Here is a 15,195-nt window from a genome sequence, read left to right on the forward strand (position 1 = left end):
TGAAAACTCTTGGAAGAAAACATCAATGTAAATCTTCCTGACCTTGGATTAGGAATAATTTCCCGGATATAATAGCAAATACACAAGCCACAAAAGAAAAGTAGATACATTGGCATAATCAAACTTAAAACCTTTTTGCTTTGAAGAATATCATCAAGAAAGTGAAAAGATGATCCAAAGAATGGGAGGAAATTTTTGCAAAGTTAAATGTCTGACAAGGGACTTCTATCTAAAATATGTATAAAGTACTCTTACAACTTAGTAATAAAAAAAAACAAAACATTTAAAAATGGGCAAAGAATCTGAATAGGCATTTTTCTAGAGAGGATGTACAAATGACCAATAAACACATGAAAGATGCTCAACATCAATAACAGGGAATTGCAAATCAAAAACACAATGAGATATTACTGCTCATCCACTAGGATGGCTAAAATCAAAAGAACAAATAATAACAAGTATTGGCAAGGAGCTGGAAAAATTGAAATCCTCATACATTGATAGAAGGAAATAAATCATGTAGCCCCTTTGAAAACCAGTCTGGAAGTTTCTCAAAAAGTTAAATATAGATTTACCACATGACCCAGCACATAACCCCTATATATATGGATACATATATGTATGTGTGTGTGTATCTATCTATACATACATATATATCTACATATGCATATATATGTATATGTATTTCCAAGAGAATTGAAAATATGTTCACAAAAAGCATATGTACGGACGTTCATTGCAGCATTACTCATAATAACCAAAAAATGGTAACAACCCAAATGTCCTATCAACTGACAAATGAATAAACAAAATATATATTCCATACTGTGGATTGATATTCAGTCATAAAAAAGAAATGAAGTACTTCTTATGCTACTACTGGTACTTGCTTCTGTGCTCATTCAGTGTGGACCTGATACCTCCTTTGTGAAGTGGCAGAGGAGGATACTCTGAAATTCTCCATGGTCAATGAAAAGCCCAAGGAAGGAGTCAAGACTGAAAAAAATGATCATATTAATTTGAAGGTGTTGGGTCAGGATGCTTCTGTGGTGCAGTGTTAAGATTAAGAGGCGTAAGGGTGCCTGAGTGGTTCAGTCGGTTAAGCATCTGACTTCAGCTCAGGTCATGATCTCGAGGTTCATGGGTTCGAGCCCCGCGTCAGACTCTGTGCTGACAGCTCAGAGCCTGGAGCCCGCTTCAGATTCTGTATCTCCCTCTGTCTGCCCCTCTGCTGTTTGCACTCTGTCTCTCGCATCGTCTCAAAAATAAACATTAAAAAGTAAAAAATAAAAAAAAAGATTAAGAGGCATACAACACTTAGCAAACTAATGAAAGCCTTCTGTCAACCACAGGGTTTGTCTATAAGGCAGATCAGATTCCCATTTGAAAGACAGCCAGCCAGTGAAACAGACATACCCACACAGTTGGGAATAGAGGAGGAAGATAAAACTGATGTGTTCCAGCAGCAGACAGAAGGTGTCTACTAAAGAAGGAACCTGCCACTTTGTTCCAGAACTCTGTTCGTACAGACCAAGAATACATTCTGTGTTAAAAAACTCAATTTGGGGCGCCTGGGTGGCTCAGTCGGTTAAGTGTCCGACTTCAGCTCAGGTCATGATCTCGTGGTTCATGGGTTCGAGCCCCGCGTCAGGCTCTGTGCTGACAGCTCAGAGCCTAGATCCTGCTTCGGATTCTATGTCTCCCTTTCTCACTGCCCCCTCGCTCACACGCTGTCTCTCAAAAATGAGTAAACATTCAAAAAAAAAAGGAAAGGGGTGCCCGGGTGGCTCAGTGAGTTGAGCGTCCGACTTCGGCTCAGGTCATGATTTCACAGTTCATGAATTCGAGCCCCGCATCAGGCTCTGTGCTGAAAGTTCAGAGCCTGGAGCCTGCTTCAAATTCTATGTCTCCCTCTCTCTCTGCTCCCCAGCTCACGCTCTGTCTCTCTCTCCTTCAAAAATAAATAAAAACATTAAAAAAAATTTTTTTAAATTAAAAAACTCAGTTTGGTTCCACCACATCCTGAGTACTAGTTGATAGTTTATTCTTTCATTTTCCCTTTCCTCATTCCTTTACTCTGCATGCAGTAACTGGTGTGTTTGCACTAGCATATTGCCTTTTTTTTTGTACTAAATATCCAGTGGTATATTTTGCTTGACATCAAATCAAGATGGAATGGGATAAAATAATGACTCTGTGAAAAGAAGCTCATTCTCCATGCTCTTCACAACTTTGAAAGATCAGTATTTCCTGACTTAGCCCTGTATTGTGTGATCTTTATTCTCTATTCATTTTCCTTTCTGTCTTCGTAGAATTTTTAGAATGGCTTTAAATACCACCTGTATGATCATGACACCACATTTAAATCTCTAGCTAGGGAGTTTAGATCAGATTTTTTTCCCCTCTAATCTTCTTTACCTCTTCCTTAACAAGTGGTCTCACAATCTACCTACATGGTTGATCAAGTCAGAATCTAAAATTCGTATTTGATTTCTCTTTCTCCCTCATTTTCTATAATAATTCCTAATTATCAAGTCTTGTCAATCTTCTCTCCAAAATATATCTTGATCTATTTACCTCAATCTCCTTGACGGTTACAGTAATAAATACCTTGTTTATCTCTTGCTACACTCCCTTATTGGTGTCCTAATTGAGCTTCCAGTTTTCCCCCTTCTACTAGCCATTTATCTTCCAGCCAATCTTCTTAAATGTTAAAAAGATTGTGTTAATTCCCACTTAGGTCTAGAATGGTTTCTCTTCAAACATATTTCTTGGAGTCAAATCCTAGTTTCACCACTTTCTATCTGTAGAGTCTTACACAAGTTCTTAATCCCTCCCTGGCATAATATGTGCTGGTAAAGTTAAGGAAGATTATTCATATCAAGCATTTGTAACTGTGCTTGGCACTCAGTAAATGTTCACATTTGTTATTAATGTTATATGGCCTACAGAGCCCTGTGTGATCAGACTTCTCTGGACATAAGGCTCAACCCTTGAGAATGCCTTTCCTAATAGTGATTTTCTTCAGAGTTGAGTTCTCCTTCAGTTTTTCTCTACTTCAACAACCTATTTATTTGCTTATCCTACTTATCAAGTCTAATTACTTTTTTCTCTTGTTTGTTGCCTGTCCCCTCCCCTAGACGGTAAGCTCCATGGAGAGGGACCATGCTTAGGTCATCCACTATTTAACTTTCATACCTGGCACAGTTCTTGCCACATAGTAGGAACTTATTCTATATTTGTTGATAAAATAATGAATCTCACATTCTTAGCAAGATATTTGGAGATTTACTTTTTAGTCAGGTTTCATTCTGATTCAGTTTGTCTTTGAATGGAATATAACATTTATTTATAATACTATAATCTATTTTGGATGTCATGAGGGAGACTTTTCTAACTTCCTCCCTTAAAATTTCATACATAGAGACTAAACTGGGCAAGGGAGCAAGAATGTGATAATGAAATTTCTTTGGTTTAGAAGAGAAACTTTCTCATACTTTAGTATTGCATTTTCAGTGTGTGTAATAACTTTTGACTCTCAAAAAAGGAAAATTTGAAGCATGATATTATATAGTATCAGTATGATACTCTGGTGATTCCTTTGGATGCAATTCAAAGGGTATTTGTTATTGAAGTACCTGAAGGGCCTTCAAATAGTTTTACAGAATGAACACCAAAGAAAGAATTATAGAGATATATTTCAATGAGAGTTAAATTATATATGATAAGAGAAAAAGTACGGTTGTTATTAGGGTGTTATTTTAAATTTTTTTTTTCAACGTTTATTTATTTTTGGGACAGAGACAGACAGAGCATGAACGGGGGAGGGGCAGAGAGAGAGGGAGACACAGAATCCTGACGCGGGGCTCGAACTCACGGACCGCGAGATCGTGACCTGGCTGAAGTCGGACGCTTAACCGACTGCGCCACCCAGGCGCCCCATTAGGGTGTTATTTTAAATGGTTTTCTGGTTTCTGATATTTTTGTAGTCAACAAATGATTGGAAAGAGTATACCTAATAAAAAGTGGAAGCAGGGCACCTGGGTGGCTCAGTTGGTTAAGCATCCAACTCTTAATTTAGGCTCACGTCATGATCTGACAGTTCATGAGATCAAGCCCCACATCAGGCTCTGCACTGTCAGTGACGGGCCTGTTCGGAATTCTTTCTCTGCTCCTTCCCCACTTGTTCATTCTCTCTCTCTCTCTTTCTCTCTCAAAATAAACATGAAAAAAAATTTTTACAGTGGAAGCTTTTCCTCCAGATACAGTAATATCAGTAGTTGCTCATAATTTTTCTTTGTTTCTAACATGTAACACTTCTTTAGGGATACAATCTAATGTATAAAGCTTTAAATTGAAGCTTTTGGTTAGGTCCTTCTCATACAATTATTTTCTTTAGAACAAAAAATATTTTCAATAAAAGGGAATTTTTTTAGTGTATACCTTACTATTATTGAATTTAGTCATTTAGGATTTACCCTTGGTTCATTTGTTACATAACTTTGGTTATATAAGCAAACTTTATTAATGCTCCAGTTTTTCTGTAAGATAAAATGTAGATGTTTACAAGTTTTTTTGAAGTCTTTGAAAGGGTTGATAACAAGAATCAGATTTCCAGTCAAAATTGATATGTTGATTTGATTAAGGGAAAAAAATTAATTTTTCCGAACAGCTTCTTCTTTAATACATGGGAGTAATGTCTTTGATTAAATGATAAAAATACCTTTTTCGGTTCAGATCACTTTAACTCAGTATTTTTTTGAATACTGAATTATTTTTTAAATGTTATCTCAGAAGTGTATTTTATGAAAAATACTTTTTTTCTTAGCTTGCATTAATAGTGAAGATGTTGAGCATACAGTGGACACCTCGTTAAGTAGCACTTCCTCTACCGTTTGTCCTCCCATCCCTTCTGGTTCAGTAAAAACTCATAATAAATGAGGTCTATGCAGCATTCCACTTCAGGTATTGTTTTATTTAAGTGGAATTATTTCACATATAGCAAGTGTTTCACTTATATTGGTTTACTTAAAAAATTATTAGTAAAACTTAAGCCAAAGAACTCCTCAAAAGAATATTGTATAAGATCTTTAGACTTTAAGAAATCTCTGAAACTGGTGAGATATGTGTGTGTTTTTGGTATTCTTCAGCAGTCCCTAACACAATGTTGACATTAGGAATAAGCAGAAATAGTTTTGATCTGACTCTTAGAATGTACTTTTAAGCATGGTGGACTCAAAATTAAAAAAGAAAAAAAAAAAGAACTTTTCTTATATAGGGAAATACTAGGAATAATGGGTGACTCCCAGTTATCAAAAACCAGAATTCTTTTTAAAGGCATGTGTTCAACAGAATTTGGGCTCTAGAGCCATTGTAATCATAACTCTTTTCGGAGTCAAAATATTTTGTCAACAGCCATTTTAGCTATTGGAACAGTGGCAAAATCTCAGGTATATAAATTTATTTAAATATCTTTACCTTTTTGTGGAAAACCTTAAGTATGTAGAAATTTTTTCCATTTGTTTTGTTAATCTCTGTTAGGCTGGAAGTTTTAGTTTTTCTCTTTTTACATAAATCAATAAAAGCAATTCCCATATTTCCAAGGAAACACAAAACCTCTATTCCAGGCAAGTCTTCCCACATATTTGTTTGTATCTGACAGAAGGTCTCTTATTTTCCTTTGTACTTTTCACTCATTTAAAATTCCTTATGAACTATAATATAGGTTAAATTCTCTTTAAATATTTTTGTTTTATAGGAAGTGATAAGGTTTAAAAGAAAATATATAGAACTTAAAGTAAGAAGAATTATGTTCCTTCCTTGAGCAGTTTATCTGCATGAGCTTGGGCAAATTGTTTTAACCTAATTCTTAACTTTTCTTGATGGAAAATTTGAAACTAATAATAGTTCTTTCCACCTTTGCTTCATGGACTTTTTAAAGAAGTATCAAAGGATATGTTTATAAAAGTATTTTTTAAACTATGAACTATGCAAAATTGGTGGATTATGAGCTTATTAAATTTTTTTGCAGCCTTAATAAACTCATGACTAAAAAGAGTAAGACAAATTCCATTTACTAAAATGGAATAATTTAATTTAATAAGTAAATAAATTTTATTTAATTTTATTTATTAAATAAATAAATTATATAAATAAATAATTAATTAATTTTATTTAATAAATAAAATAAATAAAATTTACTAAAATTCCATTACTAAAATTTCCTTTTAGTTGGTGGGATCTTACAGAGTGGTGTCCACTGTCTATATCTAATATAAATAGGTAATACAATCAAATGATGCCTGGTTATTGAACATAAACTAGTTTTTGCACAGTATTATTTTTAAAAGTAAATACAATGATCGTACTTATTTGTGGAAAAATGCCATAGACTCATATCATAATATTTTCTCAAAATACTTATTTTAAATATTTTAAAATAAAATTGTAGTATTTTAAAAACTGACATTAACCAAAACAATAAGCTTTACAAGAATTAAGAGAGGTGGATTCATAATTTATTTTGTCAGAGATAATGAATACTTCCTTTTTCATACGCAAACACCCTGCTAGCTCATTAGTATTGTAGTGTTAAAAGATTAGGATGAATTACTAATGATCACATCTCTCTAGTTCTCCATTTAGTTAATAAATGGACTTTCTTGTACTTACAGAAAAGCAATGTGTGTTTGTCTTTTTCTATATATACAATAATATCTACAGAATTTCAAAATTAGACCAGTAAAAATGTGAATTTTCCACCTTTCAGATTACATTTATATTGCTTCGCTGTTAGGGAAACAGAGTAGGCAGTCTTGGCCAGTTGAAAGAGTTACTTTGGAAGTTCTTTTTAAAAGTGGTGGAAATACTTAGAATAATTTTTTGTTGTTGTTCTTATGGCAGCATTTTTTGTTTTTTTTTCCTAAATATCTTCAAGAATTGGCTGATTCAAATAGTTTTTATTTTGATAAATAAAACTTAGTTCTTTATACCTTAGTTTGGTTTCTAAATAATTTCTACAGAGGATACTTCAGTCTGTTTTTAATATTTATATATTTACCCGTTTCATTTTATAGGCGATTTTATGACGATGGAGCAATTGTCTTGGGCGAGGAAGCAAATATGCTTGCTGGCATGCTGCTTGGACTCAATGCCATTGATTTCAGGTACTTAGTCTAAATGCATTCAGGTTTTAAATTATTCTACCTCATACCAGTTTCTACTTAGCTTTTATTCTTGGTTTGCTAATAAGAAGTAAAGCACACAGCTGGATATTGATATTTGATTCATGTCGTTCCCTTTCCAGTAACATCAGCTTTCTAACTGGGTTTGCTCTCAGCAAAGAGACTGTCTCAAAGTTAAGGATTTAACTGACATGTTTGTTCTGTAGTTTGGGCAAATCTTAGACTATATCTCCCCAGCAAAAGATTATGTACCCTTGTAGCCCTGAAGGAAGTTTTTGGATCTTATCTCTTAGTATTTTTCAGCTACTGCTATAAAGTGAAAAGATGCACTGAAAGTAGATGGAAAGCCAGAAAGATTTTCATGATCTCATGTGTTGAAATAAAAAACTCCTGGCATGATGTGTTTGGTATCTTGTGTTTATATTATGTATCTGGGCCATCAGAAATATTATTAATATTTGCTTCTATCATCAACAAGATGAATTGATTTCAGACTGAGTATACGTTCTAAAAATGTAAATGTAAGTTTTTCATATATTCATGGAAGTATCTTTTTGTATTCTTTAATTGATCTAAGATTTTACATTATGCTAAAAATAAAAAGTTTGCTTATAACAATTCAAACATAAGATTAATGGAAATATTACAATTTTATTGAAAAATATCACTTAAAATCCAAGAGTGTCAACAAAATAAGTATAAAACTTAAATGAAAATCTACTGTTAGATCTTTAATAGAAATATAATGCTGCTCATTTTTAATACAGGTACCTTTTTTTTTTAGCAAATCACTGAGGGTACCTTTTTTTTTTTTTAGCAAATCACTTCCTTTTCAAAATATTTTCATTTTCTCAGTCTAACGTTCCTCTGTTTAAAATTTAATAAAGTAGTATTAGGTTATTAGCTTAATTGTTTAGAATACAAAAATGATAGATGCCATATGGAGGTTGTCTTTTTGATCCTTCTGAGTGTATTAATTTTTCACCTGTCATCCTGCTGGTTCTGTCTGAATCCTTTACATTTCTGTTTTTTGGTGCAAAAAGAAAACCTGGGATAAGAATGTGAACTCTTGGTTTATAGTAACCCAATGATACTGTATGATCAGCTGAAAGTAAATGTCTTAAAGATACATTAGTAATATTTCTGTAAATGAAGGAAAGCCCTTATAAAGTATTGCCACTTTGGCTCACTCCTTATTCAAGCATGAAAAAGTATGGAGCAATACCAAGATACTCTTGATATTCACATTTAAAAATGGAATTTCAATAGGCAGACTTCCCAAAGAAATCAGAACATAGGAGTTCATAGAATAATTTGTTTTTTGAAAGATCCACCTACATCTTGTAAATGTTCTTGTTTATGTTCCTAGTAGATGTACTTTTTTAATAACAGTGACCATAAAACTAAACACTTTTTTTATTATCCTATTGGATACACCATCATACAAAACAAAGATTACTGGATTGGGAGACCAGAGGTCTAGAGTTTTTTTACTGGCTTTATGTGACTCCCGGTATGACTTTGGGCAAGTAGCAACCTTTCCTGTTGCCATGGCCTCAAAAAGGATTGACTGACGATCAAAAGGATTTTTTTTAGCTTTCTTTTTAGGTCTAAGACCCAGGCCCTTTCACTTATTCATAGTTTAAAAAACCGTCATCTTCTAATTAGTTAAATCTTTTAAAAATATAGTCAGCGGCATCTAAGAATTTGTATGAAAACATGAACAAGTCTTCATTTGAAAATCCTCTAATGACGTCTTAAAAAATCCAGTGAAGACTAAAATAGTATCAAATAACGTTTGAACAGATTTCTCAGAAAATTTTTCTTTTGCATGATATATTCAGGTTAGAGTGTATTGTGCAGTCCTTTGTCATTGGTATTGAACGCAGAGTATCTTTATTGAGGTGTTTATTTGTAACAAGTAACATCTAAAATATGAATAAAAAATTTACCTACAATTTGATGAAACAAATGTCTCGAACCAGAGATTGTTTATAATGCTTAATGTCGATTTAAAGGTTTGATGTATTATGTGACATATTTATTTGTTTCTTAGCTTCTGCCTCAAGGGAGAGGGATTGGATGGAAACTTTCCTGCTGTAATAGACTACACACCATATTTGAAGTTTACCCAGAGGTATATGACGTTTTGAAATATGTTATTGAAATCTTAATTTAGGGGCACCTGGGTGGTTCAGTCAGTGGAACGCCCAACTCTTGATTTCAGCTTAGGTCATGATCCCAGGGTTGTTGGATTGAGCCCCACATTGGCCTCTGTGGTGAGTGTGGAGCCTGCTTAAGATTCTCTCTCTTTCCCTCTACCCCTCTTCCCTACTTGTGCGTGCTCTCTAAAATAAAAAAAAGATAGAGGAAAAATAAATATTAACTTATACTTTAATGTCTTGTGTAATATGTTCATCTGGTTAAAATTGCTTTTATTTTAGTATCAGAAATTATTCAAAAATACAGACTCCATTTGCAGACCCCGATGTGTTTAAACTTTTTACATAGTTGTAATTTCAGCGTAGTTTTTAGAAAACATCATGTATTTCTGTTGCTATCATCATTATAATAATAACTTTGATAGCTCTATAATAGTCCATTGAGAGTTCAAAATTATAATTCATCATTCAGATTGTTTTCCATTATAGAGGAAAGGATAATGAATGTTTTTGCAAATCAGTTTTCTTTTTGTTTCTGCTGTGAATTTACAGTTATTCAGGCAAATACAATGAAAAATTTTATGGCTCTTAAAGTGTGTCTTTTTAAAAGAGTCTGTACCAATTTATCTTAATACTAGTATTGTATGAGAGTTAAGAATTTCCTACAATCTCACCAGCATTGAAAATTAATCAGATGATATCTGTAAATTTTTTGAAGGTGTGATTACATAATTGGCTTCCTGAATAGAATGATTATATACTTTAAAAGTGTTATGATCAAGCTAAAGCTTTAAGGAAAACAGAAAGAGAGTATTATAGGTATATATGTAATGTACATACACACACATGCACACTGGAAGATGCATTTATTGGGGATCTAATGTAGGAAAGAAACTTTACCAGCTGCCAGGGATACACAGATGTCAACAGTAAGGGCAATTCATGAAATTCTGAAAATAATAATATAGTCCCTGTCACTAGGATAATCATCATCTAGTGAGAGAAGTCCCTATGTGAGAGGTAGGAGTGTGAAGATACTTTAGATGGTGAAGGAGTAGTAACACAGTCTTATGGTACCAAGATTTCTAACTTGAGTAAGTGGATCACTTGGGGAAAGTGATAATTCTAGTACTTTACATCTAAAAACCAAATAGAGCAAGAATTTTGAACAGGCATAAAATTATACTGTTTTGGGTATATTAGATTTCAGGACATTTTTGAAGACAGTAGTTCAAAAATAATACTAGTAGAAAGAATGCTAGTAATATTGAATGCTTATTGTATATCAGGCATTATTCAAAGTGCTTTCCTTCTATTAACTCATTTAATCCTCAAAAGCTAATTTTATAAATGAGAAAACTGAAACATAGAGAGCTTAAGTAGCTTGTCTAAACACACAGCTAGTTTGTGCAGAGTGGGCCACAGGTCTGGAATTAAAGAGCAAGATGACAGCTGGACATAGGAGTTTGGCCATTGACAAGTAGGTAGAAAGGCTATTTGTAATGATTTAATGTGAATACTAATTTTTCTCTCCTACATACATAAGAGACTATAGTAATTACTGCAACACTTTTAAAAATACAATTATGGAACTTTCTCAGGTGGTCCCCTCAGAATGAGTTTAATGATAAATGCTTTCTGCCTCCAACTTGCTTAACCACTTTTTTGTCCGCATTTTTATGCAACTGTCTTTCTTTGATGCACTAATCCAAACTTGTATGTCTAGCTTCCTCTCCTTCATACGCTGAGGGATTTCTACTATCTTATTATAAAAAGGACACTGAAATGAGAAGGGAAGTACCAATTCCACCTTGTCATAAATAAGTTAGCATTACTGATAATGGAGGTCTTCTTTTTAGAAATATGTAAACAGTCTTGATTATCATAAAGAGCCAATATTGTAAACATTCAGTTGCTTCCACAAAATATACCTATATTAGACAAATAAAAAAAAACGTTTATTAGGTTTCTAATTTTAAGAAACTGTAAAAATATACCCTTAACAAAACTACTGCTTTTAATTTATTTGATAAGTAATACATTCTGATGGTGGGTCTGAGTGCATCACCACTCAAATTTATTTGGTAAGTAATACATATTCATTATACAAAAACTAGAAAATAAAGATAGGTAGATAGAGGAAAACTTAAGTCACTCAAAATCTTACCTTTAAGAAACAGCTGCTAGAGGCATTAACATTTTGATGGGTAGCTTTCCAGCCTTATCTTTTTCTTTAACATGGAATTATAATGTACATGTAGTACTTCTTTCCCTTAATACTGTATAATGAAGATTCTTGCATGTCATTAACCATCCTTCCACAGCATCATTTCCCTAAGTGAATAGAATTTCATTATCTTACAGTATTTTTACGTAATTATTGTTGGACCTTTAGGATACATTCAGTTAGTTGTCACTGTCGTATGCACTTTTGCAGTTAATAACCTTGTAACTACATCTTTTATATAGACCATGATTATTTCTTTAAGTTAAAGTGGAAGTAAAATTTCTGGGATAAATAGCACATGTATTATTAAAGCTTTTGAAATATGCTATCAAATTGCACTCCAAAGAGGCCATGCTAGTTAAATTTGTATAGGCAATAAGTGAGATTGCTTGCTTCCCACCATTGCCAACCAAGTATTAAAAATGTGGCCAGTTGTACAAGTGGAAAATAATATCCTATTGGGTTTTTTCCCTATTGTTTTAATTTGCATTTATTTGCTGGTGAAGCTGAACTTTTAAAAAATGTTTATTAGTCATTAGTCTCTGTAAATGAAGTGTTATCCTTCTGAAGCTAAATATATGAAATATGTTAATAGAAAACATCCTAAAATAGATTTCATATTTAAAACTGGCTTTTAGGTTGTGTATCATTGAGAAAACTCAGGTTTTCTGAGTTACTGCTTGATAAAACTTTAAACATCTTTTAAACATTTTTTCTTAAATAGATTTTAGGCCTGAAAAGTCCAGTAGCTAATGATAGTGTCTTATGATGCCTTCAGTTTTGTACTTCTCAATATAATGTTGCCATCAGCATTCTTATAGCTAAGTCTTCGTACTTAAACATGACTATATCCTTAAAGAGGCAAATTTCTACAAACAAAATTGCTGACTTAAAGAGACTGTTAACTCATGTATGCTGTTAATTGCCCTTCTTAGACATTCTATCCCATATATTCTGCCTCTTATAGGAATAAAGTAATCATTTTGCTATGGAAGACCAGTTCTTTGACCTGTGTACTACATCCCATCCTGTCTCTTAGGTTAAGGTTTTTGTCCCAGCAGTTGTTCTGTCCTCTTCCATTAATTTTTCCTCTTTTCTTTTTTTTTTTAATTTTTTTAATTAATTTTTTATTTATTTTGAGAGATAGAGGGCAAGCAGAGGAGGGACAGAGAGAGGGGAAGACGGAATCCCAAGCAGGCTCTGTGCTGTCAGCGCAGAGCCCAATGTGGGGCTTGAACTCATGAATTGTGAGATCATGACCTGAGCTGAAGTCAAAGAGTTGAATGCTTAACCAACTGAGCCACCCAGATGCCCCTAATTTCCCCTCTTTTCAGTATCTTCCCACACCTCACAGCATACATGCATGTTGTTATTTTCCCCATGTTAAAAAATGAAACAGAGGAATTTTCCCCATAGTCACTTCTAGCTACTTCTCAGTCAGTCACCTCTCCTTTATTATAACACTGTGTTCCCAGGTTTGTTTTGTTCTGCCTCCATTCTCTCTTGAACTATTCAAATTGAGCTTTAATACTTACCCTTGAAAGTGCTCTTGTCAGAGTCAGCTGTGGTGTCTCATTGTCAAATTCAGTGGTTAATCATTTCCTTGTCTGTCTCGACCTTCTTTGAGCACTGTTTGATACCATGCTCTTCCAGTTTTCCTCCATCCTCACTCCCCTTCCCCATTTCTCCTCATCTCCCCAACCTCTAAGTGTTGGACTGTTTTAGAGATCAGTCCCAAATCATCTTTTTTGTCTATACTCACTCTCCAGTTTAGTGGCTCTAAATGTTATCTTTATGCTACTCTTTCCCAGATGTACACTTCTACCTGGAACATTGCCCTAAACTCTAGACTCATATATCCAGCTGCCAACTTGCCATCTTCGCTTGGATGTGTAGTAAGCACCTCAAATGAGCATGTACAAAATAGAACTCCTATTTCTCTCCCAAACTTTTCTTCCTTTAGCCATTCCCATTCCAAGAATGGTAGTTCTGTCATTCTGGCTGCTTATGCTCAAAACTTTGGTATCATCATTGAACTTTCTCTGCCATAATCCACATAGGATCCACCAGCAAATCCTTTGGCACCACCACTATTACCTCCTTAATTCAAACCTGGAAATTTGCAAAAGTCTTCAAGCCTTCACCTCTGACTCCTATAGTTAATTCTCCATAGACAGCTAGACTGATTTTTCTTAAATGAAAGATCATTTCATTCCTCTGCTCATAACTTTTCCAGCAGCTTCTTTCATGTAACTCAAAATAAAAGACAAGGTCCTTATTTGATCTGGCCTCCAGTACCTCTCTGACCTTATTTCCTACTACCTGCATTCCCACTTACCATGCTTCAGTAACCCTGGCCATTTTGTAATTCCTTGAGCATACCAGACACACTTGTGCATTAGGGCCTTTGTCCTTCCTATCAAATGCAATATCACTCAGATATTTACACGTCTATTTCCCACTTCTTCTCTAAAATCCAGCTTAATACCCTCTTACTGATGAAGCCTTCATTGAACTTCCTACCTAAAATAATATTCCTACCCATGCTATGCCTCTTCCCTCCTTTATTTTCTGCATAGTGACTTGCTATCTAACAGGTGGTATATTATTTGTTTATCTCCTCCTACTGGAATGTAAACCCCGAGAAAGCAAGGACTGTTACGTTGACTCACACTTAAATCTCAGTGCTTTAACAGTACTTAGCATAAGAATAGACATGCAATAAGTAGGTGTTTTGAAAATTAAATGAATATCTTCTAGTTTTTTTCATGCTCATTTACAGGATTAAAAATAGCCCTCTGAAGGAGATGATACTTTAAAATTTCAACAAGATAAATAGTCTGAAGATTTTATGGTCCATTATTTCCTTCTTTTTATATCCTTATTAAAAATAAGTGCTTGGGGTGCCTGGGTGGCGCAGTCGGTTAAGCGTCCGACTTCAGCCAGGTCACGATCTCGCGGTCCAGGAGTTCGAGCCCCGCGTCGGGCTCTGGGCTGATGGCTCAGAGCCTGGAGCCTGTTTCCGATTCTGTGTCTCCCTCTCTCTCGGCCCCTCCCCCGTTCATGCTCTGTCTCTCTCTGTCCCAAAAATAAATAAACGTTGAAAAAATAAATAAATAAATAAAATAAAAATAAGTGCTTAATTATTAGAGGTAAAGGAATAAAGAAGGTGAGTGATAAGAATTTTTAGTCTGTTTAACAATTATAAATAATAAAGCATTATATAGGTTTTCGGTAAAGGAAAACTATTTTTCCTTTTATATCATTGCCTCAATAAAAATTTTAAAAATATTTTGCTCTTCAAAATATTGGAATGTTCCTGAAATTCTTAAGTATCATTTTCCCACCAAAAATATTGCAGAACTTCTGTGTCCTTCAGAATAAGAGATACTTTTGTGAGTTTCAGCTTTTCATTGTCCATGGCCTAAAATAACTAAGTGTTAGCAAAACATATAGGTCATTCATGACCTGGCATCAATATACCTTCTTAGCCATTCAGCTTTTTTAGACAGCTGTAGTATTATTAGTCATTGAAATGTTGGGAGGCAATGTAAAATTGTTTTAAAATTTTGTAATAGAATACCAGTTTCCCTTACTAGGGCGACCTTGAACAAACTACTTT

At 34.0% G+C, this 15,195-nt stretch overlaps 2 protein-coding genes across 5 annotated transcripts in view; both read left to right on the forward strand.

The window, feature by feature from the left end:
• Positions 1-15,195, forward strand: part of RUNDC3B (RUN domain containing 3B) — a 154,796-nt gene that overhangs the window by 78,493 nt on the left and 61,108 nt on the right. For all 4 annotated transcript variants that reach the window (XM_030307893.1, XM_030307895.1, XM_030307894.1 and 1 more), the window contains 2 exons: positions 7,077-7,166; positions 9,241-9,321. In XM_030307893.1, the coding sequence (XP_030163753.1) occupies positions 7,077-7,166; positions 9,241-9,321 (171 nt within the window). The remainder of the gene's footprint in view (positions 1-7,076; positions 7,167-9,240; positions 9,322-15,195) is intronic.
• On the forward strand, positions 963-1,537 carry LOC115527315 (small ubiquitin-related modifier 2-like). Its single transcript, XM_032595223.1, has 2 exons — positions 963-1,049; positions 1,287-1,537. Exons 1-2 carry the CDS (start codon positions 963-965, stop codon positions 1,485-1,487), a joined length of 288 nt encoding a protein of 95 aa, XP_032451114.1. The 3' UTR covers positions 1,488-1,537.

This window comes from Lynx canadensis, chromosome A2 (genome assembly GCF_007474595.2).
Source record: "Lynx canadensis isolate LIC74 chromosome A2, mLynCan4.pri.v2, whole genome shotgun sequence".
NCBI lineage: Eukaryota > Metazoa > Chordata > Mammalia > Carnivora > Felidae > Lynx > Lynx canadensis.